This window comes from Oryctolagus cuniculus, chromosome 12 (genome assembly GCF_964237555.1).
Source record: "Oryctolagus cuniculus chromosome 12, mOryCun1.1, whole genome shotgun sequence".
NCBI classification, from domain to species: Eukaryota; Metazoa; Chordata; class Mammalia; order Lagomorpha; family Leporidae; genus Oryctolagus; species Oryctolagus cuniculus.
The window spans coordinates 25,651,824-25,679,817 of NC_091443.1; the positions used below are offsets into that span (position 1 = coordinate 25,651,824).

Consider the following 27,994-nt stretch of genomic DNA (forward strand, 5'->3'; position numbering starts at 1 on the left):
GAGATGGGGGGAAGAGGGCAGAGGGGGAGAGGGAGAAAAGTCTTCCATCCACTGGTCAGTTCCCAATTGGCCGCAACAGCCAGAGCTGCACTGATCTGAAGCCTGGAGCCAGGAGCTTCTTCCGGGTTTCCCATGTGGGTGCCAGGGCAAAAGGACTTGGGCCATTTTCTACTGCTTTCCCAGGCCATAGCAGAGAGCTGGATCTGATGTGGAGCAGCAGGGACTCGAACAGGCGCCCATATGGGATTCTGGCACTGCAGGCTACAGCTTCACCCGCTATGCCACAGCACTGGCCCCAAGGACAGATTTTTAAAAAGGAGAGAGTACAACAACAGACTCATAGAATGGCCGATGTCCTAAACAGGTCTCTGGCCTCAGAATCAGCCTTTAAGCATTCGGATCTGGCTGAAGAGCCCAGGAGAGTATTTCAGGCATGGAAAGCCAAGACACTCTGGGGGGAAAAAAAGGACCTAAATGAAAGATCTCTGCGAGTGAGATCCCAGTAGAAAGAACGGGCCATCAAAGAAGGAGGTACCTTTCTCTAAAGGGAGTAGAGACCTTCCACTTTGACTATGACCTTTTCTAAATAAGATCGAAGTCTGCAAACTCAAAAGGCTTCCATAGCCTTGGCAACTCATGACTAGAGCCTAGGGAGATTACTGATGCCATAAACAAGAGTGTCAGATTGTTAAGTCAACAACAGCAGTCACTGTGTACTTATTCCTCATGTGGGATCTCTGTCCTTAATGTGTTGTTCAGTGTGAATTAATGCTATAACTAGTACTCAAACAGTATTTTACACTTTATGTTCTGTGTGGGTTCAAACTGATGAAATGTTAATATATACTAAATCGATCTTCTGTATATATAGATAATTGAAAATGAATCTTGATGTGAATGGAATGGGAGAGGGAGCGGGAGATGGGAGGGGTGCGGGTGAGAGGGAAGTTATGGGGGGGAAAAAGCCATTGTAATCCATAAACTGTACTTTGGAAATTTATATTTACTAAATAAAAGTTAAAAGGGAGAGAGTACAATTACTTTTCATTTTATCACCCAGGCTTCATCATTGTGTCTGTTTTGTTTTAAATACACATAAATACACAGGCCTGCATAGCAGATTGTGGCACTGCAGGTTAGGCTGTAGCCTGCAGTCCTGGCACCCCACGTGGGCGCAGGTTGAGTCCATGCTACTCTGCTTCCCATGCAGCTTTCTGCGGATCTTGTTGGGAATACAGTAGAGGACAGCCCAAATGCTTGTGCCTCTGCACCCACATGGGAGACTCAGAGGATGTTCCTAGCTCTAGGTTTTGGAGCAGCCTAGCTCCCACCATTGGAGATTTAACCAGTGGCTGGAAGACTCCCTTCCTTCCTTCCTTCCTTCCTTCCTTCCTTCCTTCCTTCCTTCCTTCCTTCCTTCCTTCCTTCCCTCCCTCCCTCCCTCCCTCCCTCCCTCCCTCCCTCCCTCCCTCCCTCCCTCCCTCCTTCCTTTTTCTTTTTTTTTCTTTTTTTTTTTTCTTTTGACAGGCAGAGTGGACAGAGAGAGACAGAGAGAAAGGTTTTCCTTTGCCGTTGGTTCACCCTCCAATGTTCGCTGCGGCCAGCGCGCTGTGGCCGGCGCACCGCGCTGATCTGATGGCAGGAGCCAGGTGCTTCTCCTGGTCTCCCATGGGGTGCAGGGCCCAAGCACTTGGGCCATCCTCCACTGCACTCCCTGGCCACAGCAGAGAGCTGGCCTGGAAGAGGGGCAACCGGGACAGAATCCAGCACCCCGACCGGGACTAGAACCCGGAGTGCTAGGTAGAGGATTAGCCTAGTGAGCCGCGGCACCGGCCGGGAAGACTTCTTTCTGTCTCTCATTCTCTCTCTCTAACTCTGACTTTTATGTAAAAATAAAATAAATCTTTAAAAGAAAAAGAAATATATATAACTATATACTTCATTTCCACATCACAGCATCCATATTTATTTCAAATATCCATGGAATATTTACAAAAACTAATTATACAGTAGGTAAATTGTTGATAAATCTCTATAGTAATTTTATAAGTAAACCATGTTCTTTAACAATACAGTAAAATAGAAACTTAACTGTAAGTTTTATTTTTAAAATTAATTTTTAGGAAATTTTGGATTAACCTGTAATACTTAAACATTCTCATGGGGTACAGTCCAGTATTTCACAACATGTAGACAGTGTCAACCAGTCGTGCCAGGCAGTTAGCCTTGATGTTTCCTTGTCTTGTCTTTGTGCTTGGAGCCTACCGGCTCCTCTCTTCTAATTCTTCCCACAGAGCATAACACACTTGTGTACTGTGATCATCCCTCTGTGCTATGGACCGCAGAACCGTCACCTTCACCCAGCTACAGTTGATGCTGATTGTCCAACCTCCCCATCTGTTCCTTCCCCACCCTCCCAGACTCTAGGAATAACTGTTTTAAGTTCAGATTGTGTGTTTTATTTGCATGTATTTTTTAAAAAGATTTATTTTATTTATTTGAAACTTAGAGTTACACAGAGAGCAGGAGAGGCAGAGAGAAGAGAGAAAGAGGTCTTCCATCAGCTGGTTCACTCTCCAATTGGCCACAACAGCTGGAGCTGCACTGATCCGAAGCCAGGAGCTTCCTCCGGGTCTTCCCACAGTGGTGCAGGGGCCCAGCGATTTGGGCCATCTTCTGCTGCTTTCCCAGGCCACAGAAGAGAGCTGGATGAGAAGTGGTGCAGCCCGGCTTCGAACTAGCGCCCATATGGGATGCCAGCACTGCAGGCAGTGGCTTTACCCACTACGCCTCAGCACCAGCCCCTTGCATTTTTTTTTTTAAACTTTTCCTATATAACTTAAATACTTAAATAACATATATGATGTACCTTTTTCCACATAAATATATCATGAACATATTTTGACATTGTCACATTTTTAATGTATTAATCTGTAACTATACCAGAATGTATTTAGCCCTCAATTCATTTTTTTTTGTTTGTTTGTTTTTTTATGATTTACTTATATTTATTTGAAAGGCAGAGTTACAGAGAGGGAGAGGTCTTCCCATTTTGGGTTCACTCCCCAAATGGCTCCAGTGTTTAGGGCTAGAGCAGACTAGAGCCAGGAGCCAGGAGCTTCTTCCAAGTCTCCCACTCGGGTGCAGGGACCCAAGGACTTGAACCATCTTCTACTGCTTTCCGAGGCATTAATAGAGAACTGGATCAGAAGGGAAGGAGCCAGAACTTGAATCGACACTCACATGGGAGCTTTACCCGCTAGGCAATAGTCCTGGCCCCCTTCATTATTACTATTATTTTTTTTTTAAGATTTATTTATTTACTTGAAAGGCAGTTACAGAGAGGCAGAGAAAGAGAGAGAGAGGTCTTCCATCCGCTGGTTCACTCCCCAATTGGCCACAACGGCTGAGGTGTGCCCATCCAAAGCCAGGAGCCTCTTCCAGGACTCCTACATGGGTACAGGGGCCCAAGGACTTGGGCCATCTTCCACTGCTTTCCCAGGCCACAGCAGAGAGGTGGATCGGAAGTGGAGCGCCCAGGACTCAAACCGGTGCCCACATGGGATGCTGGCACTGCAGGCGACAGCTTTATCAGCTATACCACAACGCTGGCCCCACCCCTTTATTCATTGTTAAAATATAGGGGCTGGAGCTGTGGTGTAGAGGGTAAAGCCACCACATGCAGTGCCAGTATCCCTTATGGGTGCCGGTTCGAGTCCCAGCTGCTCCACTTCCGATCCAACTCTCTGCTGTGGCCTGGAAAAGCAGTGGAAGATGGCCCAAGTCCTTTGGCCCTTGCACCCATGTAGGAGACCTGGAAGAGGCTCCTGGCTCCTGACTTCAGATCGGCACAACTCCGGTCATTGCGGCCAATTGGGGATTGAACCAGCGGATGGAATACCCCTCCCTCTACCCTCCCTCCCTCCCTCCCTCTCTCTCTCTCTGCTTCTCCTTCTCTGTGTAACTCTGACTTTCAATAAATAAATAAATCTTTTAAAAAATGTATGTAATGTAAGGCCAGCGCCGCTGCTCACTAGGCTAATTCTCCGCCTTGCAGCGCTGGCACACCGGGTTCTAGTCCCGGTCAGGGCGCCGGATTTTGTCCCGGTTGCCCCTCTTCCAGGCCAGCTCTCTGCTGTGGTCCGGGAGTGCGGTGGAGGATGGCCCAAGTGCTTGGGCCCTGCACCCACATGGGAGACCAGGAGAAGAACCTGGTTCCTGCCTTTGGATCAGCGCGATGCGCAGGCCGTAGTGTGCTGGCCACAGCGGCCATTGGAGGGTGAACCAACGGCAAAGGAAGACCTTTCTCTCTCTCTCTCACTGTCCACTCTGCCTGTCAAAAAAAAAAAAAAAAGTATGTAATGTAGTAAACATCTACATCTGTCTTATCTCCTTAAGCAAAAAATTTAAGGTAACTGAGTTCAAAGAATTTGTACACTTTTAAGGCTTCTGACTTTTAGAAAGAATGTGTCAATTTATATTTCCATTGATGTATTAAGAATTCCTAGTTCTTATCTCTAATATTTATTGTAAATTTTTTCTTCCTTCTTCCCATATATAGAGATTTGGCATAACCTAGTCAAAACTGATTTTGTTTTTTCAGGAGATGATTTTTCTTTGATTCAACAAGAAATATTTATGGTTAAAGAATGTAAACATTGTAACATCGTTGCCTACTTTGGGAGCTATCTCAGGTAAAAATCAAACTACATCTGCTCTCACTATGTGTATTTTATTCTCTGCTGCACTCTTGTTTCATTTTCATGTACATGCTGTTATACAAGGTATGTATTTTTAAAATTACGTTGTCCAGAGTTCTCAAATTTCTGGTTTTCTTCCATCTTACTTTGATAAGGACACCTTTGTATGGTTATATCTTATCTGGTAACCCTAATGAAACATTATTAATGATTATAATTAAGAGTCATAAACTGATCAAACTCTACAAACCATTTAAGCTGGGAATAGAACGGAACTTAATGTGGTTTTCTGTGTTTTGCAGAGAGATTACGATAAAAGTTTCCTATTACACTCTGCAGTCTGTCCTAAATCTTACTGTGGTGATGAGTGAGAGCCTTGCAGCATTTATTTCAGTGGTTGGAAATTACTAGCTAATACTATTTTCTTTCTCTTTGATTTTAGTCGGGAAAAACTGTGGATTTGCATGGAGTACTGCGGAGGCGGATCACTTCAAGATATTTATCATGGTACTGTTAATGTGATGTTCTATTTTAAACCCAACCCCGACTTTCATAATTTCTGTTTGATATTTCCATTTAACTAGGTAAATTAATAGAGAAATTCTGCAGTCTTGTATTCTAGAGTACTGCATAGAAGAAATTTCAGTTGTATTTTTTATTGGTTATCCATTTAAATTTGTCTGAGCCTGAAGTAAAAAATTCAAAAGTATTTGTATGGTTCAAATTTTATTTTTTAGTTGTAGTCTCTAGGAAAATCGTTTATCTACAAATGAAATTGCCTAAAGTTCTTTGTGAATAAGTATTGAAGTGCCAGGGATACTTTACTTATTGTCTGTTTTGATAGTTGAACCTCATTACCAGAAAAGCAATTTACTTGCTACTATTTTACATTAAAATGTATAGTTGTGAAAATAATTTGAGAGTAATTTATTTAGCAATCAGTTATTTTAGGCACTTTTCTGAGTTGAATTTGACTTTGCTTCATAGTACTATTTAGAAACAATTTTAGGCCGGCGCCACGGCTCAATAGGCTAATCCTCCACCTAGTGGCGCCGGCACACCCGGTTCTAGTCCCAGTCGGGGCGCCGGATTCTGTCCCGGTTGCCCGTCTTTCAGGCCAGCTCTCTGCTGTGGCCAGGGAGTGCAGTGGAGGATGGCCCAAGTGCTTGGGCCCTGCACCCGCATGGGAGACCAGGAGAAACACCTGGCTCCTGCCATCGGATCAGCACGGTGTGCCGGCCGCAGCGGCCATTGGAGGGTGAACCAATGGCAAAGGAAGACCTTTTTCTCTCTCTCTCTCTCTCTCTCTCTCTCTCTCTCACTATCCACTCTGCCTGTCCAAAAAAAAATTTTTTTTTATTCTGGTTGTAAGTTTAACTTTTAATTTGTTTTCTTTTCTACACATTCTTTTTTTTTTTGAAAGAACTTTGGAGGATTTGGTGTAGATTTTAGCCCATAGAAATACCTTTCAGGACAACATATTTTTTTTTTTTTTAAGATTTATTTTTATTTATTTGAAAGACAGAGTTACAGAGAGAGGTAGAGACAGAGAGAGAGGTCTTCCATGTGCTGGTTCACTCCACAGGTGGCCGCAACAGCCAGAGCTGCGCCAATCTGAAGCCAGGAGCCAGGAGCTTCTTCCAGGTCTCCTAGTTGAGTGCAGGAGCCCAAGGACTTGGGCCATCTTCTACTACTTTCCCAGGCCATAGCAGAGAGCTGGATCAGAAGAGGAGCAGCCGGGACTAGAACCGGGGCCCATAGGGTATGCCAGCACTTCAGGCCAGGGCTTTAACCCTCTGCACCATAGTGCCGGCCCCCTTTTTGACACATTCTTGAATTGCAGGATTTCTTGAACTAGGCATAGATTTTCGTAAAATAGTTTGTCTTTTACTTGTTTAACATGGATCTGGGAGAGTTAAACTCCTATTGCAAATAGGCATTGTATGGTTTATTAAAATTACGTGAAATATTTTTAATATTTCCATCCTGAAGCTTTGTATTGGAAGCGTTGTCAAATTTTGGTCATAGAATTTACAGATGCAGCCGTGGTGGATGTAACAACACAAATGCTATTGAAGGAGTAGGCATTTGATGCACTGGTAAGGCACCACTGGGATTCCTGCATCCCATATCGGAGTGCCTGGTTCACGCCTACTTCCACTGATTCACTTCCAAAATGCCTGCAACAGCCAGGGCTGGTCCAGGCCAAAGCTAGGAGGAGTTCAGAGCTCCATGTGATCTCCTACGGGGTGGCAGAGACCCAAGCATTTGAGCCATCACCTGTTGCCTCCCAGGATGCTTTTGTAGGAGGCTGCACCAAATGCTGAGGCCCTGGGACCCAAACTGGCACTTTGATATGGAATGCAGGCATCCCAAGTGGTAGCTTACCCTGTGTCGTAACACCGTCCCCGAGAATTACAATCTTTTATATGAAAAATTTTAATTCAGTAATTACAATTTTTTAAAAGATTTTATTCGAAAGGCAGAGTTATAAGAGAGAGAGAGAGAGAATCTTCCATCCACTGGTTCACTCTCCAGATGACCACAGCAGCCAGGGCTGAGTCAACCTGAAGCCAGGAGCTTCCTCAGGTCTCCCGTGTGGGTGCAGGGACCCAAGCACTTGGGCCATCCTTTACTGCCATTCCAGGTACATCAGCAGGGAGCTGAATTAGAAGTGGAGCAGCCGGGACTCAAACCAGTACCCATATGGGATGCTGGTGCTGCCTGCAGCAACTTAACCTACTGTACCACAGCACTGGCCCCAGTAATTGCAATTTTTATCCATTCACAGTTTTACAAAAGTAGAACTCTTTAGAATGTAGATAAAATGGAACTGAGAAGCTGGCATTTTTTTAAACAAAAGGTTTGATGTGAGACATGAATTTTTTTTCTTCAAAAAGTTTTTGCTTTCCATCATTACAACCTCATATTTGTTTAATTAAATTGAATCTGAGAAATAGTCATCCCCCAAACAGTACACCAGAAACCATAGCAATTAAGAATATATGTATATTGGGGCCAGCACTATGGTGTAGCAGGTAAAGTCATCGCCTGTGGTGCCAGCATCCCATATGGATGCCAGTTCACGTCCTGGCTGCTTCACTTCCGTCCTGCTTTCTGCTATGACCTAGAAAAGCAGTAGAAGATGGCCCAAGTCTTTGGCTCCTGCACCCACAAGAGGAACCCAAAAGAAGCTCCTGGCTCCTGGCTTCTGATCGGCACAGCTCTGGCTATTGCCAACCATCTGGGGAGTGAACTAGCAGATGGAAGACTTTTCTCTCTCTCTGCCTCTGCCTCTCTGTAACTCTGCCTTTCAAATAAATAAGTACATCTTAATATATATATATGTATATATATGTATATCTTTACAGAGCTGGTTCTGTGGCACAGTCAGTTAAACTGCTGTATTTAGTGCTGGTAGCTGCTCTGCTTAGGATCTAGCTTCCTGCAAATGTGACTGTGAAAACAGTTGGAAATTGGCTCGCATGGGAGACTGGGATGAAGCTCCTAGCTCCTGGCTTCAGCCTGGCCCAGCACTGTGCTGATGTAGCTGTTTGGGGAGTAAATCAGCAAATGGAATATCTCTTTTTTGTCTCTCCTTTCTCTGTGTAACTCTTCCTTCAAATAGATAAATCGTCTAATATATATAATTATATATAATATATATTTATGTTTAAATTAGATGCTATTAATATAAAGACTTCCCCCTTTTTCCTGATATTCAAACAAGTCACTAAGAATCAAAATTTGGGAGCTGGCATTGTGGTATAGCAGGTAAAGCCACTGCCTGCCATGCCAGCATCTCGTGTGGGTGCTAGTTCATGTCCTTGCTGCTCCACTTTGGATCCGGCTCCCTGCTAACGGCTTGGGAAAAGCAGTGGAAGATGGCCCAAATATTTGGGCCTCTGCCACCCATGTGGGAGACTCAGATGATGTTCCTGGCTCCTGGCTTCAGCCTCACCCAGTCCTGTCCATTGTGGCCATCTGGGGAGCGAATCAACCAATGGAAGATCTCCTCTCTTTCTTTTGGTCTCTGCCCTGCCCCCCATAACTCTTTTGAAATAAGTAGATCTTTTAAAAAAAATAAAAAATTTTGTGTTCTTGAGTAAGTTTAGATAGCTAGTCATTAAAATGTGTAGTAAAATATTTTGCTACTAAAGATTATATAGAAGTCCCTGATTGGGTTTCACTGTTAGCATCTACCATCCTAGATTTTCTCTCATGGTATTGAACACATAGTTTTGTGTACTCACATAAGAAAGATTTTATATTTTCATATTATGGAGAGACTTGCTTGCAAGGAATGAATTTTATTTTAATTAATTTCTGAATTATTAGATTAAGTACTCAATCAAGTCTCACTAATTTGATAGAGGTGTTAAAGAATTAATATCTTCACCTTTACAAAAGTGTATAATGCCAGTATATTTCAGTAATGAATCTTTTTATGATTCACGGCTTCTCTGTGTAGCTGTAATTAGATGCATATGTTTATCCATGTTTTTTGTTTGTTTTATATTTGAAAAACTGAGAATGAGATCTTGTCCATTGCTTTCTGTAGAATTTCCTATGATGCCTGATACTGTGCCTTGAACACAGTGGGTGTTTAATATTTTATTGGTCAAAGTTATTATGGAAGTAAATCTTTTATTTTAAAAGTACATTTTAAAATTTTCAATGTTACCTTTTTTTGTCTATTTCTTGATTATATAAATAATGCATGCTCATGGTCAGAATTTATCCAGTGATAGTACAGAAATCTTTTAATTGTCATTTTTAAAATAGACTTTTTAATCTGTTATATTTAAATGTCTAACAGTGTGGTCTGTTTCTCTCCTTAGTTACTGGACCATTGTCAGAATTACAGATAGCCTATGTGTGCAGAGAAACCTTACAGGTATTACATCCACTTACATAAATAGAAAGGTGATTTTAGTTTCACAGTTTTAACTATGGAATGGTGCCTAAAAGAGAACGGACAAACCAAAATGATTTTTCTGTTAACCTCTCATGTATAATTCGATGAAATTGGTTATTTCTTTCTTGAATGAGTCACATAAATTAATTGTTCATATGTGTTGTCGTGCTTTGGGGATAATACAATGGTGAGGTGTAGTAGTCTTGAACCCCCTGTTTACAAAGCTAAGGAAAGCCTTAGGTGAAAGTTGGTTTTGGCCTGGCCCAGCCCTGGGCGCTGTGGTCATTTGGGGAGTGAATCAATGAATGGAAGATATCTCTCTCTCTCTCTCTCTCTCTCTCTCTCTCTCTCTCTTCTCTCTTCTCTCTCTCCTCTCCTCTGTCTCTCTCTTCTATCTTCTCTCTCTCTTTTCTATCCCCTCTCTTTTCCTCTCTACATAACAGTCTCCTTCAAATAAATAAATCTTTTAAAAAAAGAAACAGAAAAAGATGAACACAATAACTAGAGAAATGGACTGAGTAGAAACCAATGAAATATAAAGCAGAGAAACAGTAGAGACTGTCAATGAAACCACAATCTGATGAGTGAAATAGATAAACTTGTAACCATGTCAGTCAAGACAAAAAGAGAAAAGATGCATGTAACCAACATGAGATGTGGACAAAGGGGCACCAGGACAGAGTTGATGTTATAAGGTAAATGCTACCAAACAGTTAAGGAAGAAATAATGCCAGTTCTGCACAGACTCCTCCAGAAAGTTAAAGAACAGAGATTGCCTTGCAAATCATGAGTCAGCATTATTCTGATACCAAAGTCAGAAATTACTACAGTAGAACATAACTATCATCTACAGGTATTTATAAGTACACATGCAAAAATTTAAAAGAAAACCAAAAATTTAACAAAGGTAACCCCATAATAGATAAAAAGGGTACCACAAACAAAGATTACTTATCCTACACTGTAATATTGGTTTAACATTCAAAAATCATTTTAGGGGTGAGAGTGCGGTATAGTTGTTAAGATGCCACTTGGAACACCCACATCCCGTTGTGGAGTGCCTGGGGTCAAGTCCTAGCTCCATTCCCAACTTCAGCTTTCTGCTAATGTGCACTTGGAGGTAGCAGGTGATGGCTCAAATTGTTAGGTCCCTGCCACCTATATGAGAGACTTGGACTGAGTTCCTATCTCCTGACTTTGGCCTGACCCACTCCTGGCTGTTGTGGGCATTTGGAGACTGAGCCAGCGAAAGAGATTTCTCTCCCTTTCTGTCTCTGTTTTTCAAATAAATAAAACCTTTTAAGTCATTGATTAATCTAAAGAAAGACCACATGATCATCTAAATAGACACAGTAATAACACTTAGCAAAATCCAGTATTGAGAAGGGAGAAGAGAACTTCCACTTTGATTATGGACTTGTCTAAATAAGGTTGGAGTTTGTGGACTCAAGAGGCTTCCATAGCCTTGGCAGCTCATGACAAGAGCCTCAGGTGATTATAAATACGAGTGTCAGTTGTTAAATCAACAAGAGTCACTGTGCGCTTGTTCTTCATGTAGGATCTCTGTCCTTAATGTGTTGTACTATGAGAATTAATGGTAAAACTGATCTTCAAATAGTATTCTATACTTTGTGTGTCTGTGTGAGTGCAAACTGTTGAAATCTTTACTTAGTATAAAGTTGATCTCCTGTATATAAAGATAATTAAAAATGAATCTTAATGAAGAATGGGATGGGAGAGGGAGTAGGAGATAGGATGGTTTGCAAGTAGGAGGATGGTTATTGGAGGAAGAACAGCTATAATCCAAAAGTTGTGCTTTCGATATTTGTATTTATTAAATAAAAGTTTTCTATAAAAAATCCAGTATTGATTCCTAAAAAAAAATTCTGAACATATTAAAGCTAAAAAAAAAAAAAAAACAAACCGTTCAACTCATAGAACACCCAAGACAAACCAGCAGGTAGTTCTTAGTGGTAAAAGATTGCATCCTTTTTCCCCCAGAATCAAACTAAGGATGTTTGCTCTTACTGCCTGTTTTCAGTATACTAGAGGCTTTGGCTGGTGCAAAATGAGAAAACAATGAAATAAAAGGCATCTAATTTGGAAATGTTAGGGAGTAGAATTGTTTTCTGTTCACAGACCACATAATTATTTATATAGGAAATGAAATGCAATCTATAAAATAGCTATTAGAAATAATGAAGCTAGTAAGGTTGCAAGATTCAAGATCAGTGTACACAGATCAGTTGGATTTCTGTATAATAAGTCAAAAGTCAAAATTCTATTTAAAAGAGTACTTACAATAATACGAAAAGTATGATGTTTTTAGGAATAAATAAGATAGAAGGTGCATAAACACTTGCATTCTGAAAACTATAAAACTGCCAGAAAGTTAAGATGTAAATAAATGGAAAATAACCATTTTCGTGGATCAAAAGACTCAGTTTTGTTACCATGTTAATTCTGCCAAAATATTTCACTAAATATAGATTTAATGAAATTCTAAAATCCAAACATTCTTTTTTTTTTTTTTTTTAAGGAAATTGAGAAGCTAATTCTAAAATTCCTATGAAAATATAAAATGTACCTAGAATAGTGGAGCAACTTTGAAAGCCTGATCTAGAATGATAGAAAGCAGTCAGTCAGTGTTTGCTGGAAAGAAGGGAGGGAATTATAAAGGGGTAGTGCATAAGGGAACTTCTGGGGATGATAGATACGTTCCTTATCTAGATTATGCTGTTAATATTTTATAAAATATTTCTTATTTTTGCCAGGAGATGATTTAGAAATCTTTAAGATATAGAAAGCAATGATTATTAAAATGAAATTCTTCTGAGTTACCCCCACACCCTACAGAAAAAGACACATTTCTTACTGAATAAGAATTTAAATATAATAATTAGTATAATAATTAGGAGTCTTGTTTGCTGTTTTGCTAATGTATACTTTTTTTTTTAACTTCAGGGTCTTGCTTATTTGCATACCAAAGGCAAGATGCATAGAGATATCAAAGTAAGTTAACTTAATTGTTAACCCTATTGGAAAAAATTTTATTATGCTAATTTAATAGTATATGTGCTTTTCTTTTAGGGTGCAAATATTCTGTTGACAGACCATGGTGATGTAAAATTAGGTATGTTATTTCAAGTTCCTTAAAATTTTTCAAAAACGTTTCAATTTAAATGAGAATTAACAGATATAAATTCAAATCAATAGTCATAGTTAAGGTTACCTTTTGACTTAGTATTTTACTCCTGAGCCTCAGTTTAAGGAAATTAGTCCTAAAGATAGAAAATCCATATTCACAAAAGTATTATTATAATAGAGAAAAATGCACACATAAGACTAGCAATAGAAAACTGTTAAGCTGTGGTAACTCTACTTATGGAATATTTAATCATTAGTACTTGTGAAGAATATGTGAGTTTGAAATCTCCTTTGTGTTAAATGATAAAAGATGTATTAGGTTTTTATAATAATGTGTAATGATAAAAGTTATACATAGAAAAAAGACCTTTTAAAAAATAGTGCCAATATATTAACATTGTTGTATTAGGATAAAAGGAATCCAGTTGTGTGTTTTCTCCATGATTTTATTCTTTGCTTTTTTATTTCCTGAGTTAATATGTGTATAATAAAAAATTTTTTGTTAACTTTGTTCTTAATAAGGTCTGGTTTCATTCAAATAACATGTTAATACATTCTTTTCTTTTAAATAATGTTATGAGCCAAACAAGAGGAGATTTAGTTACTCAATTTATGTATTTCCTTAATATTAATGTCTAAATTATTATAATGCTGTGCCTGAGGGTGAAACTTAAAATACTTTTATATTGAATATAGAGAACTAAAATGTTCTGTTCTGTTTTTTTCCTTATCAGCTGACTTTGGTGTGGCTGCAAAAATAACAGCAACCATTGCAAAGAGAAAATCTTTCATTGGCACCCCTTATTGGTAAGAAATCACTGCCATTGAATTTCGTTTCATGGTTAGTGAGCAAAGTGATAATTGAGTGTCAGGAAATTTGCATGTACCTTGTCGCTCCCCCTCTTCGTGGAGGAACAACACAGGACCCTGCGCTGTTCTTTTGTCTGCTCGGCCCTCCCCGGGTTTGCTGCTGGTTCTTCCCGGGTTGGCTACTGTCCCTTCCACCTCCGTGGAAGGGCGGTTCCCCCTGGCCACTTTCCCCACTTCCGCAGGGGAGTGGCACACCGCCGGCCGGCTCTCTCGGGGGCTGCACAGGTGTTCCCCTTAGATGTTCCCCTTAGATGTTCCTGGTGCATGCCGTCTCTCTCCTCCTTTATAGTCCTCCTCTGCCAATCCCAACTCGGCTGCCCACACGCCGAGTACGCTGCTCTCCTCCAATCAGGAGCAAGTCCTACAGTTTATTGGCTGAACTGGAGGCAGCTGTGTAGAAGCTGTTTCCTCCTCTCCCAGCGCCATATTGTGGGAGAGCAGATGCATAGAATAAGTCTTAATTCCAGTAACTTAGTCTAGTCCAAGTTGCTCCCCACAGTACCTTAATACTGACATAGTCCAACTTTCCCTAAAACACTAATGATTTCATTTTTTAAAGACATTTATTTTATTGTTTGAAAAGCATCATTACAGAAAGAGAGGAAGAGACAGAGAGAGAAGTACCTTTCATCTGCTGGTTCACTCCCCAAATGGCTGCAACAGCTGGGGCTGGGCCAGGTTGAGGCAAGGAACCTAGAACTCCATCTGAGTCTGCCAGATGGGTGGCAGGGATCCAAGTACTTGGGACATGTCCTACTGTCTTCCCAGGTGCATTAGCAGGGAGCTGGATCAAAAGTGAAGAAGCCAGATTTGAACTGGTACTCCTATGGGGTGCCAGCCAGCCAGCCCCAAAGTGCAAATGATTTTTGCTGTCTCTAGAAGCTTCTAATGAGAGAATTTATAGATAGGAAAATATCAAAAGACAGACTTGTATTATCTTTCTTAATTTTCTTAGCCTTTCTTCTGTTATTGCCTTTATTTTAATCTAGTACTTAACTTTCTGGTTGTTAAAAATTAATACATTTGGGCCTGGTATTGTGCAGGGTGTTAAGGCACCACCTCCAGTGCAGATATCCCTTATTGGAGTGCCTATTTAAGTCCCAGCTGCTCTACTTCTGATCCAGCTCCCTGCTAATGTGCCCGGGAAAGCAGTGAAAGATAGCCCTAGTACTTGGCCCCTGCTACCAACGTGGAAGACCAACATGGAGTTCAGGGCTCCTGGCCCAACCCTGACTGTTGCAGCTATTTGGGGAGCGAATGAGCAGATGGAAGATCTTTCTATGTCTCTGTCACTCTGCCTTTCAAATAAATAAAAATCTAAAAGAATTTCATACATTCTACCTCTCGTTAGTCTGTACCAGCCACCCCACTTCTAGGGAATCCTGCCAATTACTGACAAAATATTCTTTATAAAACACTGCTTTTGTTGTTGATAGACAAATAATTGGAATACAATAGAAAACCTAGTAATAAACTTAGTGTGATAGCTTAATGAATGTTATAAAAGATGACATTTAAAGTTTATGTGAAAGGTTAGACTATTCAATATACAATGTTTGAATAACTTACGATTTGAAAAGATGTCTAAAGTTGCCCCCTACTTCATACCTAATGCTGAAATACTTACGGAAATAATTAAATACAAAAGTGGAATCAAGGGCCAGCGCCATGGCTCACTTGGTTAATCCTCTGCCTGCGGCGCCGGCATCTCATATGGGCGCTGGTTCTAGTCCCAGTTGCTCCTCTTCCAGCCCAGCTTCCTGCTGTGGCCCGGGAAGGCAGTGGAGGATGGCCCAAGTGCTTGGGTCCTGCACCCGCATGGGAGACCAGGAGGAACCACCTGGTTCCTGGCTGCAGATCGGCGCAGCGCGCCAGCCTTAGCAGCCATTTGGGGGGTGAACCAACGGAAGGAAGACCTTTCTCTCTGTCTCTCTCACTGTCTGACTCTATCTTTCAAAAAAAAAAGTGGAATCAAAAACTCCGAGTAAAATCAAGAACTCTAAGTAACTACCTACTGTAAGAGGAAGGAGGAAGCCTTTCATGGCATTTAAAAGCATGAAACCATAAAGGAAAAGATTGATAGATTTAGCTGCATGAAAATTTAAAGCTTGTATTTGCCCACCAGCTTAAAATTAAGAGGCAAGTAAAAAACTAGAAAATGACAGCTAAAATATGCCAACCTAGGTTTAATAGCTTTAATTACGGTTCTTATGAAAAGAATGTAATTAGAAAGTTATTAAGATATTAATATAAATAATTATATTTATAATATATTAATCATATACTATTGAATAATATTTATAATATAAATATAATTAATATATATGCCAAAATACAAAAATATTTCCCTTGAAAAATACAAATTCCATAAACAGTGACATTCTTTTCTATAAAATTGGAAAATATTTGGAATCATGAATCCCTTTAGTAAATATTTGATAGTGAAAATGCAATTGATAGAACAATTATGAAGAATAATTTTATAACATTTTTGAAAAACCATAAGCAGTGTTTATACCCTTTAATCCCAGTGATTCAATTTGTAGTACTGTATTAGAGACACATTCAGATTTATATATGAAAAGCTTTATCCCGATTTTTTTTTTTTTAAACATATTTGAGAGGCAGACACAAAGAGCTCCCATCCTCTGGCTTAACTCCTCAAATGACTGCAACAGCCAGGGCTAGGCTAGGGTCAGAGATGGGGACCAGAAACACAGTACAGGTCTCCCATGAGGGTAGCAGGAAACAATTACTTGAGCCATCAGTGCTACCTCCCAGAATCTTCATTGGTGGAAAGTTACAACTGGGAGCCCGAGCACTCCAGTGTAGGGTGCAGGCATCTTAACCGGCATCTTAACCAGTAGGCCAAATGTCCACCCTGTGCTATTTTAATAATAACAAAATTGAGGGAAAATAATACATACCAGGAATTAGTTAAGGAAATTTCACACATCTATTCAAGTCAATGGAAAAATATTCTGGCATTAAAAATTATGTTGTAAAAGATGAATGGGCAGTAGATAAGCTCATGATATATTTTTGATCAAAAAAGCAAGATTAAAGGTAATGTACACAGGATAATACCATACATAAAAAAAGTGTGTGTTTAAAAGTATGAAAAAAATAGGTGGAATGATGGTCTCTTTTAAGCATTCATTTCTTCCATTCTTTTTCCTGCATTCCAAATTCTTACAGTCAATGCTTAGTATTTTTAGTAAGAGCATTTGTTACAGCTATTAAAATGACTGCATCCTGTTTCAGAGTGCCTGGTTCAGATCCCAGCTCCTCTACTTTTTTTTATTTTTTTTTATTTGACAAGGTTATAGACGGTGAGAGAGAGAAAGAAAAAGAGAAAGGTCTTCCTTCCATTAGTTCGCTCCCCAAATGGCCACTATGGCTGACGCTGTGCCAATCCGAAGCCAGGAGCCAGGTGCTTCCTCCTGGTCTCCCGTGGGGTGCAGGGCCCAAGCACTTGGGCCATCCTCCACTGCCCTCCCGGGCCACAGCAGAGAGCTGGACTGGAAGAGGAGCAACCGGGACTAGAACCCGGTGTCCATATGGGATGCCGGCGCCGCAGGCAGGGGATTAGCCAAGTGAGCCACGGCACCAGCCCCTCCTCTACTTCTGACCTAGCTTCCTGCTAATGCACCCTGGGAAGCAACAGATAATGGCTCAGGTAGTTGAGTTCCTGATGTTGTGCAAACAGAGGAGCACCACACATTGATCAAATTTGGCAGTCTTGACCCCGAAGCTCAAAGCAACAGGGTTTATAAAGGCAAAAACCATAAGGAGGTGAGAGGGAATACGTGGTTACTAGGGTCAGGCTGACCTAAGGCCTATGCAAAACTAATATCAATTACAATCTTGATAGACAAATTACAATCGTACCATTAACCAGGTGCAGCCTATCTGTTTTAAGCTTGAGCAGTCATGCTAGGGAGTTTCTCTGTTCTGCAAAAGGGATGCAGTATGCTGTTAGAGAATAGTTTCATACCAGAGTCTCACGACAGGGGGGTGCTTTCTCAAGATGTACTCTTGGGTGCTCTGAAACAGAGTCCCTACTGTCAAGGTGTTAACTTTACTGACAACCACATGGGAAACCTGGATGATTGAGTTCTAGGCTCCTAACTTTAGCCTGTTCCAGCCCTGGCTGTTGCAGGCATATGGGGAGTGAACCAGCAGATAAAAGATCTCTGTCTCGGCCACCACCGCGGCTCAATAGGCTAATCCTCCGCCTACGGCGCCGCCACACTGGGTTGGGTTCTAGTCCTGGTCGGGGCACTGGATTCTGTCCCGGTTGCCCCTCTTCCAGGCCAGCTCTCTGCTGTGGCCAGGGAGTGCAGTGGAAGATGGCCCAAGTCCTTGGGCCCTGCACCCCATGGGAGACCAGGAGAAGCACCTGGCTCCTGGCTTCGAATCAGCACAATGTGCCGGCCATGGCAGCCATTGGAGGATGAACCAATAGCTAAAGGAAGACCTTTCTCTCTCTCTCTCTCTCTCACTGTCCACTCTGCCTGTCAAAAAAAAAAAAAAAAAAAAAAACAAAACTCTGTCTCTGTCATTCTCTCCTCTCTAGCTCTCCCCTTGCCCTCTTCTTTCCTCCCTGTGTGTCTCTCCTTCTCCCCCTCTCACCTCTCAAAATGAAAGGGGCCAGCATTGTGGCATAGCAGGCTAAGCAGCCACCTGGGGGTACTGCATCCCATATGGGCGCCAGTTCATGTGCCAGCTGCTCCACTTCCAACCCAGTTCCCTACTAATGGCCTGGGAAAAGCATTGGAAGATGGTGCAAGTGCTCAGGGCCCTGCACCCACCTGGGAGACCTTGATGACGCTTCTGGAAGATCTCTCTTTCCCCTCGCCCTTTCTCTCTTTCTAACTCTGCCTTTCAAATAAATAAATCTTTTTAAAATTTTAAAAATAAAATAAAAGTAAATATAAAAGGTAAATGAAAGTTTCTCACCAAATTCCCTTGGTAGTGCTTGATACTGTGACTGTCCTCCCTTGTGAACTTTCTTCTCTAGTGAAAATTGTCTGCTCTGGGACCAGCATTGTGGCCCAAGGGTTAACATGCAGCTTAGGAGACCCACATGCCATATCCTAGCACTGGTTTGAGTTCTGGAGCAGCTCTGCCTTGCAATCCAGCTCCCTGTTTATGTGCCTGGGGAGGGACTGGAAGATGGCTCACGTTCTTGGGCTGCTACCACTCATGGGACAGAGCCTGATGGATTTTCTGGCCTCTGCCTTGAAAAGCCCCAGCCTTTGCAGCCATTTTGGGAAGTGAACCAGTGGACAGAAGAACTGTTTCTCTGTCTCTCCACCTTTCAGAAAAACAAATCACTTGAAAAATTTATTTGGGGCCGGCACTGTGGCGTAGTAAGTAAAGTCTCCGCCTGCAGTACCAGCGTCCCATATGTCCTCTAGTTTGAGTCCCGGCTGCTCCACTTCTTATCCAGCTCTCGCTATGGCCTGGGAAAGCAGCAGAAATGACCAAAGTGTGTGGGTCCCTATACTCCAGCTGTTGCAGCCATTTGAGGAATAAACCAGCTAGTGAAAGATATTTCTCTCTCTGCCTCTGCCGCTCTATAACTCTGCCTTTCAAATAAATAAATAAACCTTTTTTTTTTTTAAAAAAAAAGGAAAGGAACTGGCTTGCAAATGGGTTATGAAATAGTTTTTGAAAATTTATTTATTTGAAAGGCAGAGTTAGAGACAGAAGGAGAGAGAGACCAATCTCCATCTGCTGGTTCACTTCCCAAATGGCTAGAAGACTGGGGCCGGGCCAGGCCAAAGCCAGGAGCCAGGAGCTTCTTCCAGGTCTCCTACATGGGTGCAGGGTCTCAAGGACTTGAGCCACCATCTACTGCTTTCCCAGGCGCATGACCAGAGAGCTGGATAAGAAGTGGAGCAAGTGGGACTCAAACCGGCACCCATATGGAATGCCAATGCTGCAGACTTAAATCATTTTTAAAATTGTCCATTTCTTATTCTCTCACCACTTAGCTAGGATACCATTTTCCTGTATTTATCTTAAGTCCTACCATGCTCCCATTCTTCCTGTGGCAGACTGAGTGGTCACAGCTCAGTTTCCCACTGAGCCAGGAACTGCAGCAGTACTGGTCAGCTTGGCATTCCAGTTAGCCACCACTGCTACTCTACTAGACAGGAAATGAAACCCCTTGGCCTTTTCTGAGCTCCATCTCAGCCTCTTTCCTCTGTGAAATTCGACTTCAATCATCTTGCTCTGTAGTAATAATTTTTCTTCTCTGTGCTCTTATACTCATTTTTATGTATATAGCCCTTTGCATATAGTATGTATTAACGTTTTTATTATTTACATTTAATATCATTAGACACACTTGAGAAACAATATGTTAATGTAAAATTTTGTAACGTGAGTGTATATTAAAGCAACTTTTAAGATACAATTAATTAATTTTAAAAAGTGAATGTTGGAAAGCTGCGGCGCTGGGGCCATGGCAGGACAGGCATTTAGGAAGTTTCTTCCACTCTTGGACCGCGTCTTGGTGGAGAGGAGTGCTGTGGAAACAGTAACCAAAGGAGGCATTATGCTCCCTGAAAAATCTCAAGGAAAAGTATTGCAAGCAACGGTAGTAGCTGTTGGATCAGGCTCTAAAGGAAAGGGTGGAGAGATTCAACCAGTTAGTGTGAAAGTTGGAGATAAAGTTCTTCTTCCAGAATATGGAGGCACTAAAGTGGTTCTAGACGACAAGGATTATTTTCTATTTAGAGATGGTGACATCCTTGGAAAATATGTAGACTGAGATCTCTGAAACAGCATCACATGAAGCTTCCCATTCCATTGAAGTTCTGAAATCTTTTCATCATGTAAATAATTTCCATGTCTCTTTTATAATAAACTAATGCTATCTAAAAAAAAAAAAAAAGTGAATGTTGGCCGGCGCCGCAGCTCACTAGGCTAATCCTCCGCCTTGCGGCACCGGCATACCGGGTTCTAGTCCCGGTCAGGACCCCGGATTCTGTCCCGGTTGCCCCTCTTCCAGGTCAGGTCTCTGCTGTGGCCAGGGAGTGCAGTGGAGGATGGCCCAAGTCCTTGGGCCCTGCACCCATGGGAGACCAGGAGAAGCACCTGGCTCCTGCCATCGGATCAGCGCAGTGCACCGGCCGCAGTGCGCCGGCCATTGGAGGGTGAACCAACAGCAAAGGAAGACCTTTCTCTCTGTCTCTCTCTCACTGTCCACTCTACCTGTCAAAAATTTTAAAAAAATAAAAATAATAAAAGTGAATGTTAAAAGGTAACATATTTCCTGTATCTATATTTTATAATTTAATATGCCAGTATTATGCATCACAGGGACCCAGATAGGTAACTCTGTCTTAGCTACTCAGTTGAGCTTCTGTCTTCCATATACAGTGGTTCTTCTATATAGTCAATAGTTGCTTGACGGTAGCTCTACTTTAATATCCGCAGTGTTTCAAACTCTAATATCTTAATCAACTCTCTTCCTTCTGTTCCCTCTGCCGCAGCCTTTTAGAAGTCCTTTATCTTTTGTCCCTTTGTTTTTGAAATTGTCCTCGAACACATCATCTGCCTAGCTGGTTTCACCGTCCCTCACACTGTCCATCTTGAGTTCTAGGTTAATTTTGCCCCCAAATTAAGTCTTTCAGTTGATGCCCGTAATTTTTACTTCAAAGTCTAAACTTCCTTCTATAATCAGGTAATTCATGATTTTGCCTGTACTTTTGAGGTTCACTTTCCAAACACTTTGTAGGTCATCTCAACCTGTCTGTTGAAAGGACTTTTTTTTCCCCCATTTCCTGTCCATCACAGACTTAGTTTTTATAAAATGGTATTTTAAAAAAGGTCAGGCGTTTGAACGAGAGTAAGTGCTTGCTGGCAGTTGCTGTACTTAGCAGTGACTGACGGGCTGCAGTTGGTGGCCCCATCGCCACCCTGTCCCCTGGGTTCCTCTAGCTCCTCCCCCAGCATTCTGGGCTTCATGCTCTAAGTCTCCTTCTGGAGCGTCTCTTTGACCCTTACAGACTTTCAGGCCTTTTCTTTCCTCCTGCTGCCTGACAACCTTCGCAAAACGCCGACTGAGGTAAAACAACAGTGTTTCCTCAGAGCACCCCAATTCAAGGGAGAGAAGGAAAGACACATTTTAAGAGTGTTGATGTGGGTGTGTGACATTTTCTTAAGCCTTTCTTACTAAAGTTTTTTTTGTCTCACTAAACACTTCTTAGCCCTCTTTCTTCCCACGATTCTAGTGATCTAACAAGTGCTGAATTTCATATACTTTCTTAAAACTAAAAATGCTGTGTTCATTGTTCCTACTAGGATGGCCCCAGAAGTAGCAGCAGTGGAGAAGAATGGTGGCTACAACCAGCTCTGTGATATCTGGGCAGTGGGAATAACAGCAATTGAACTGGGAGAACTTCAACCACCTATGTTTGATCTTCATCCAATGAGGTGTTCTCATTGTTTACAATTATACAGTTACTAATATCTCTGAGTAAAGTAAAATACTGATAACTGAGGGTATTACAAGCTCATTTTTAATTGTATCATAATGTACAGGTGTTTTAAGAGGGTAATCTCACCTTAAACCTGCTCCCTTGTGTTGCTACTGTTAAAACCATGAGTTTTCTATACTGCCTAAAGCAGTTACCATCCTTAGAAAAGTCCTTATGAGTCTTGACATTCATTCTGCCATCATTTGATCTTGTTTCTTTTTTATTCCACATAGAATTCCAAGTAAATGGTAGAATGTAGATGAGGATTTTTTTATACTCTCATTTGGTTTTGTTTCTTTTTACTTCGGATAATGAAGAAATACCCATGTTTCATACAATTATTTGTATTTTAGGGCCTACTAAAAAAATTTGAGACATCTTGAAAAAGTTTTGAATTTTTTTTAAAAGATTTATGTATTTACTTGAAAGAGTTACAAAGAGAGAGAAGAAGAGGTGGGGGGTTGGGGGGGTCTTCCATCCGCTGGTTCACTCCCTTATAACGGATGGAGCTGTGCTGATCTGAAGCCAGGAGCCAGGAGCTTCTTCTGGGACTCCCTTGCAGGTTCAGGGGCCCAAGGACTTGGGTCATCTTGTACTGCTTTCCCAGGAGATAGCAGAGAGCTGGATTGGAAGTGGAGCAGCCAGGACTCAAACCAGTGCCCATATGGGATGCCGGGCACTGCAGGTGGCAGCTTTACCTTCTACGCCAAAGCACTGGCTCGAGTTTCAAAATTTTGAATGAAGAGGTAAATTCTGCTAAAATACTAACTTTTAAAATAAATTGTATAAAGTTAAAAAGGAGGCATCAGAATGAGGAAAGTGTTCTAACATAAGATCAATGATGGATTAATATATACTGCATAAGGAACCCCTTCAGAGACTACAGGCAAAGATAGTTTATGAGCAAGTACCAGATACTAAATAAATATATAGAAAACTATTTGACTTCATAAGCAACCAAAGATACACAAGTTAAAAGATGTCTACTATTAGTGTGTGTGTGGTGAGGACCTGGAGCCAAAATGCTGGATGGCAGATTCATGTTTGTTGTTTTCAAATGCGTAGTAATGTTTATGCTTCAAAACCTAAGTGTGTATTTTTCTTTGGTTATTCTTCATTCAAGTACAGTCATTTACATCAAGTACAGTCATTCACATCACTTGCTAAAAACAACTATTAGTATGTTAAAGAAGGAAATTCTCTGTTTTAGTTTGATAGCATCTGTGAAGGTAAGAATGATAACCTTCTGTGACAGTCGCTATCATTATGATGGGTCATTAAAAAATTCTATTGTATGAGATGCGCATTTGGCCGAGCAGTTAATGTGCTGAGTTAAATGCCTATGTTCCATATTGGAGTGCCTGGGTTCAATACGCGGCTCCTCTGGCTCCTGATTCCAGCTTGTGGCTGATGTTGACTCTAAGAAGCGACTGTGATCAGCCACCAAGATTGAGTTCCTGGCTCCCAGCTTCAGCACCCAGCCTAGCGTGGGGTCCTTATGGGCATTTGTAGAGAGAAAGAGCGAATGGGAGCACATTCTTAAGTGCTCATGCCCTCTTCTTTTTGCGTCTCAAATTTTGAAAACCAACTCTATTTTAATCTAGACAGTATTCACTCTGTGGAGAGGCCATCAGTAGATATAGAAATGGGAGCTTTGAAAGGTTCAGAAGATACTGAAACTCCTGCTGGGTACCACGGCGAATACACACCCAAGAAATAAAGGGCCAAAAAACACTGGAATCTCTGAGTTCATTGGCTTGCAGTGGAAAATGGAACTGAGTAAAGTTGCTGGCTCAGGAGAAGATAGCAGAATCCTTAGGATACTCCTAGCTAGAGGAAAAGAAGATAGGAGCCAAAACTGCCACCTCTCTGAAAAAAAAAACAAAACAAAACAAAAAAATACCTACATCAAAACCTCCATGACTCATACACAAAGAAAGAACAGTGAGGCCGGCATTGTGTGTAGTGGGTTAGGCTGTCAGCTGCTATGCAGGCATCTCATATGAGCACTGGTTCAGGTCTCAGCTGCTCCACTTCTGATCCGGCTCCCTGCTAATGCACCTGGGAAAGCATCGGAAGATGGTACAGGTACTTGTCCCCCTGACACTCAGGTCGGTAACCAGGATGGCATTCCTGCATTCTGGCTTCAGCCTGACCCAGACCTGGCTTTTGTGGACGTTTGTGAGAGTGAGCCAGCAAATGGAAGATCTGTCTCTCCTTCTGTCCCCTCTCTTCCATCCTGCTTTGTCCCTCTCCCTCTGCCCCACCCTCTTTCTCTGTCATTCTGCGTTTCAAATAAATGAATGAATAAAATAGTCTTTAAAATGTAAAAATTGAATTTCCTTACCCCAGTTTTTCTCAGTGCCTGCCTGTGTAGTCTTGTATAAATTTGCTTCAGAATATTCATTCTGATTGTTAACTGTAGTAATAGAAATATTTTGCTATTCTTTAAATTTTTATTTCAGGGCTCTCTTCTTAATGTCAAAGAGCAATTTTCAGCCACCAAAACTAAAGGACAAAACAAAATGGTGAGTTAAAGAGTATATGGTTTTATGGAATTTTACAGTTTGAAAGGGATACAGGTTCAGTCCCCCTTGTTATAGGTTACAAAAACAAAGCGCAGAGGCAATAAGCAATTTTCCCCAAGCAGTGTAGCTGATTCACTTGCAGAGCTATGATGAGGATGTGTGTTTATTTTCTGGGCAGTATTCTTTTATTATCCACTGCTCTTGTGAAACTCAAGTTGTTTCCTTTGCTTGTTGGCAGCTTGGGTTAGAGGAATGGTGAGAAACAGATTGGAAGTGAATACAGTAAGATTCTGGAGACTCACCTAGTTTTGCCTTGTGTTCCTTTTCTTGCATTAATTATATACTGACTTTCACAAAGGTGATAACTTGAAAATACTTTCCACATAACTTGACACTTACCATTTCTCTTCATTGATTTTTCTCTATCTTCCTTCCATAATACTGAAGAAGGTTATTCATTTTCATTCTAATCTCTTCTTTCTCTTAAAAAAAAAAAAAAAAAAAAAAAAAAAGCAACTTGCCTGTCTGTACATGTCCATAAAAATGTCAGTGACTGAAGTATAAAAATGGAAGATTGTTTTTCAGGGAATATCTTCCTCAGACATTTGATAAAAGACACTGAGCTAATGAAAGTCTCCAGGTTCTTAAATTCAAGAATTCTTCATCTAGATTATGTGGATGCCTTGTATATCCAAGAGTGCCTCCCCTCCCAAATTCTATACGTGTAGCCATTTTTCTACTGAGACAGTCTGTCGACTATTCTGTTCTCTAAGCGGCCCTTCCCCCGAGCCAGATTCTAAACCACTGCTTTGTGTTTCAGTGGCCCGGCCGAGCATAGTTTTCTGTGGGAGCCACCTGTACTGGGGATCATGCCAAAAGTGAGAGGAACATCACACTGGAAAGAGAGGGCTCTATTCACTGCTGCTACCTGAATTCTGACAAAAGAATGGGTTTCTTCCTATTCTCTGTTTTCCTAAGTTCCTAACCATCTGGAATGGAAGGGCTTGATGGCAGTAATGACTGAATACCATTTAGTGATTGGTAACTCTTAGAAAACAGTGCTAGCAGATTCCAGCATTCACTACCACCACTGGAGAATCTTTGCCAGTTTCCAGTACTGTGTTATCTCTGTTGTAAGACACCCAAGGTAACACACTGTTTGATTTCTCTGCAGAGAACTGCTGATCACTGAACTTGTTCCATCCCTTTGGTTCTGGTCCAGCCTCTAGTGCAGTGGACTCTTGACAGTAATAGAAATATCCCTGCATCATTAGTTAATAATCAGCACAGAATTCTTTCAAGTTCTGTCTTCTCCCTTTCCCCTTCATGAATGCAGATGACAGGAGAACCCAGTTGGACGCTTAAATTGCTCTCGTTACCCACACTACCACCATGCCATCCAGCTCTGTCAGTATAACAAGACACGCATACACTGTGTAAGTGAGGCAGTGAGGAAAGGACATTCTGACCCCTAAATGGTACCTAGAAAAGACGATCACAAATTGTATAAGTGACACAGCCTACCCATTTCTAGATGTTAGGGTAATTTTAGAGGTTGTATTATACAGTATATTATATTACTATATAATGTACATTGCAGTGTACTTTAGAGACAAAACTAACCCAGATGTTACCAAAAAATATACTGTGTGTTGGGTTTAGTTTTTGGTTTATATAAAACTAAAAAGCATAAGAAAAAAATCATGTATTTCTAACTGCTTTTAAGTTCATTTTATTTATAACACCAAGAAACTAATATTAGTGAAATTTCTGTACATATCTCTCTTTATTTGAAGGTCATCAACTTTCCATAATTTTGTCAAAATAGCACTAACCAAAAACCCAAAAAAAAGACCAACTGCTGAAAGACTTCTGACAGTAAGTCACTGAAATTACAGAGATTGTAGAGGGATTATAGTTGTACAGTAATTAGACATATCACTAGAATAAAAGTATTTAAACGGTTTAATATAAATATGTTAATGATCTCTTCTAGCAGGAGTTAGCAAACTTTGTGTAAGGGGCCAGGTAGTAAACATGTTTCACTTTGTAAGAACTACTCAGTTGTGCCATTGTAGCACAAAAACCTTAGATAATATACATGCATAGGTATAATTTTAATACCCAATAAAGCTTTAATTACAAAAGGAAGCAGTGTAGCAGCCTTGGGCTATAGTTTGCTGACTCCTGCCTAAGAGAAAACTCTTAAAAATGTTGCTTTAACCTAAAATTAATGCTTTTCCTGGCTTCTGTTGTAAATTTATGGAATGCTCTATGTGTATATTTTTATAATTAATATAGTCAGTGATTACAACCCAGCACAAGAAAGCTTTTTAAAATGTCATAATAATCATATATCCTGTGCGTTAACATGGTTTTACTAAATTAAATGCGTACAGTGTAAAATATACATTTATTTTCTTATTGTGATAATGGACTGTATCACAGTATTCATTTGCATGGCAGCATAATGACATGAATAATGAATATTGTCAGGGAAGTCCAAGTTGTAATTTTACAGCCTAATAAAGAGTACCTAAGTTTATTTAGAGAAATTATTCATGTTTAAAACTTAACCTAAATAAAGCTTCTTCAGTTTATCATATATAGATTCTCTGATGAGTATTTTTTACTAATATATTCCCCCATTTAAATTGGTAGGGTCCCATAGGCTTGTCTTTGCTAGTTAACAAATGACAAGTGCATGGAACATTTCCTATAAGGCGGAGATTTAAAGGCATACTCATGAAATTTTGTTTTGTTTTGTTTTTACCTAGCATACGTTTGTCGGACAGCCAGGTCTCTCTAGGGCATTAGCAGTTGAACTGTTGGATAAAGTGAACAATCCAGACAACCATGCACATTATACTGAAGGAGATGATGATGACTTTGAGGTAATAAAGGGTTTGCAGTTTAATGTTTGTAAGCAAATGTTTAATACAGCTATAGAACATGTTTTCTTACTTTCAATTTAGTTGAAGTACATTTAGCTACAGAGATTAATTAGCTCTGTAAATTTTATTTAACCTGCCTGTAATTGCCAGCTGATGCTTTTTTATTGTAATATAACTGGTTGATACTTTTAAACCTAGTTTCTATAGAACTAGGATTAGTTTTTCCCAATATGATCTCTTAGTTTGATTTACCTGAAGTGTTTAAGCGGTAGCTGAGATTGAAACAGGTTGTATCTGTCTACAGGATGTGTATAAAGGACTTCTGTTTTCAAGGAAATAAACGTTTTAATAACATTGGTTTTTAGCTTAAGAAAAAGCCACAGCATATGTGCATAACATTTCTCACAAAAGAGACTCCTTAGACACCAAATTAATCATTTTT

The 27,994-nt window shown here is 40.7% G+C and overlaps 1 protein-coding gene and 1 pseudogene across 4 annotated transcripts in view; both read left to right on the forward strand.

The window, feature by feature from the left end:
• Positions 1–27,994, forward strand: part of MAP4K5 (mitogen-activated protein kinase kinase kinase kinase 5) — a 119,061-nt gene that overhangs the window by 40,165 nt on the left and 50,902 nt on the right. For all 4 annotated transcript variants that reach the window (XM_051822833.2, XM_051822832.2, XM_051822834.2 and 1 more), the window contains 10 exons: positions 4,604–4,694; positions 5,143–5,207; positions 9,542–9,597; positions 12,583–12,630; positions 12,709–12,751; positions 13,500–13,572; positions 21,955–22,086; positions 24,596–24,658; positions 26,455–26,536; positions 27,436–27,552. In XM_051822833.2, coding sequence (XP_051678793.1) covers positions 4,604–4,694; positions 5,143–5,207; positions 9,542–9,597; positions 12,583–12,630; positions 12,709–12,751; positions 13,500–13,572; positions 21,955–22,086; positions 24,596–24,658; positions 26,455–26,536; positions 27,436–27,552 — 770 coding nt within the window. The remainder of the gene's footprint in view (positions 1–4,603; positions 4,695–5,142; positions 5,208–9,541; positions 9,598–12,582; positions 12,631–12,708; positions 12,752–13,499; positions 13,573–21,954; positions 22,087–24,595; positions 24,659–26,454; positions 26,537–27,435; positions 27,553–27,994) is intronic.
• Positions 20,021–20,542, forward strand: LOC100350682 (10 kDa heat shock protein, mitochondrial pseudogene; annotated as a pseudogene).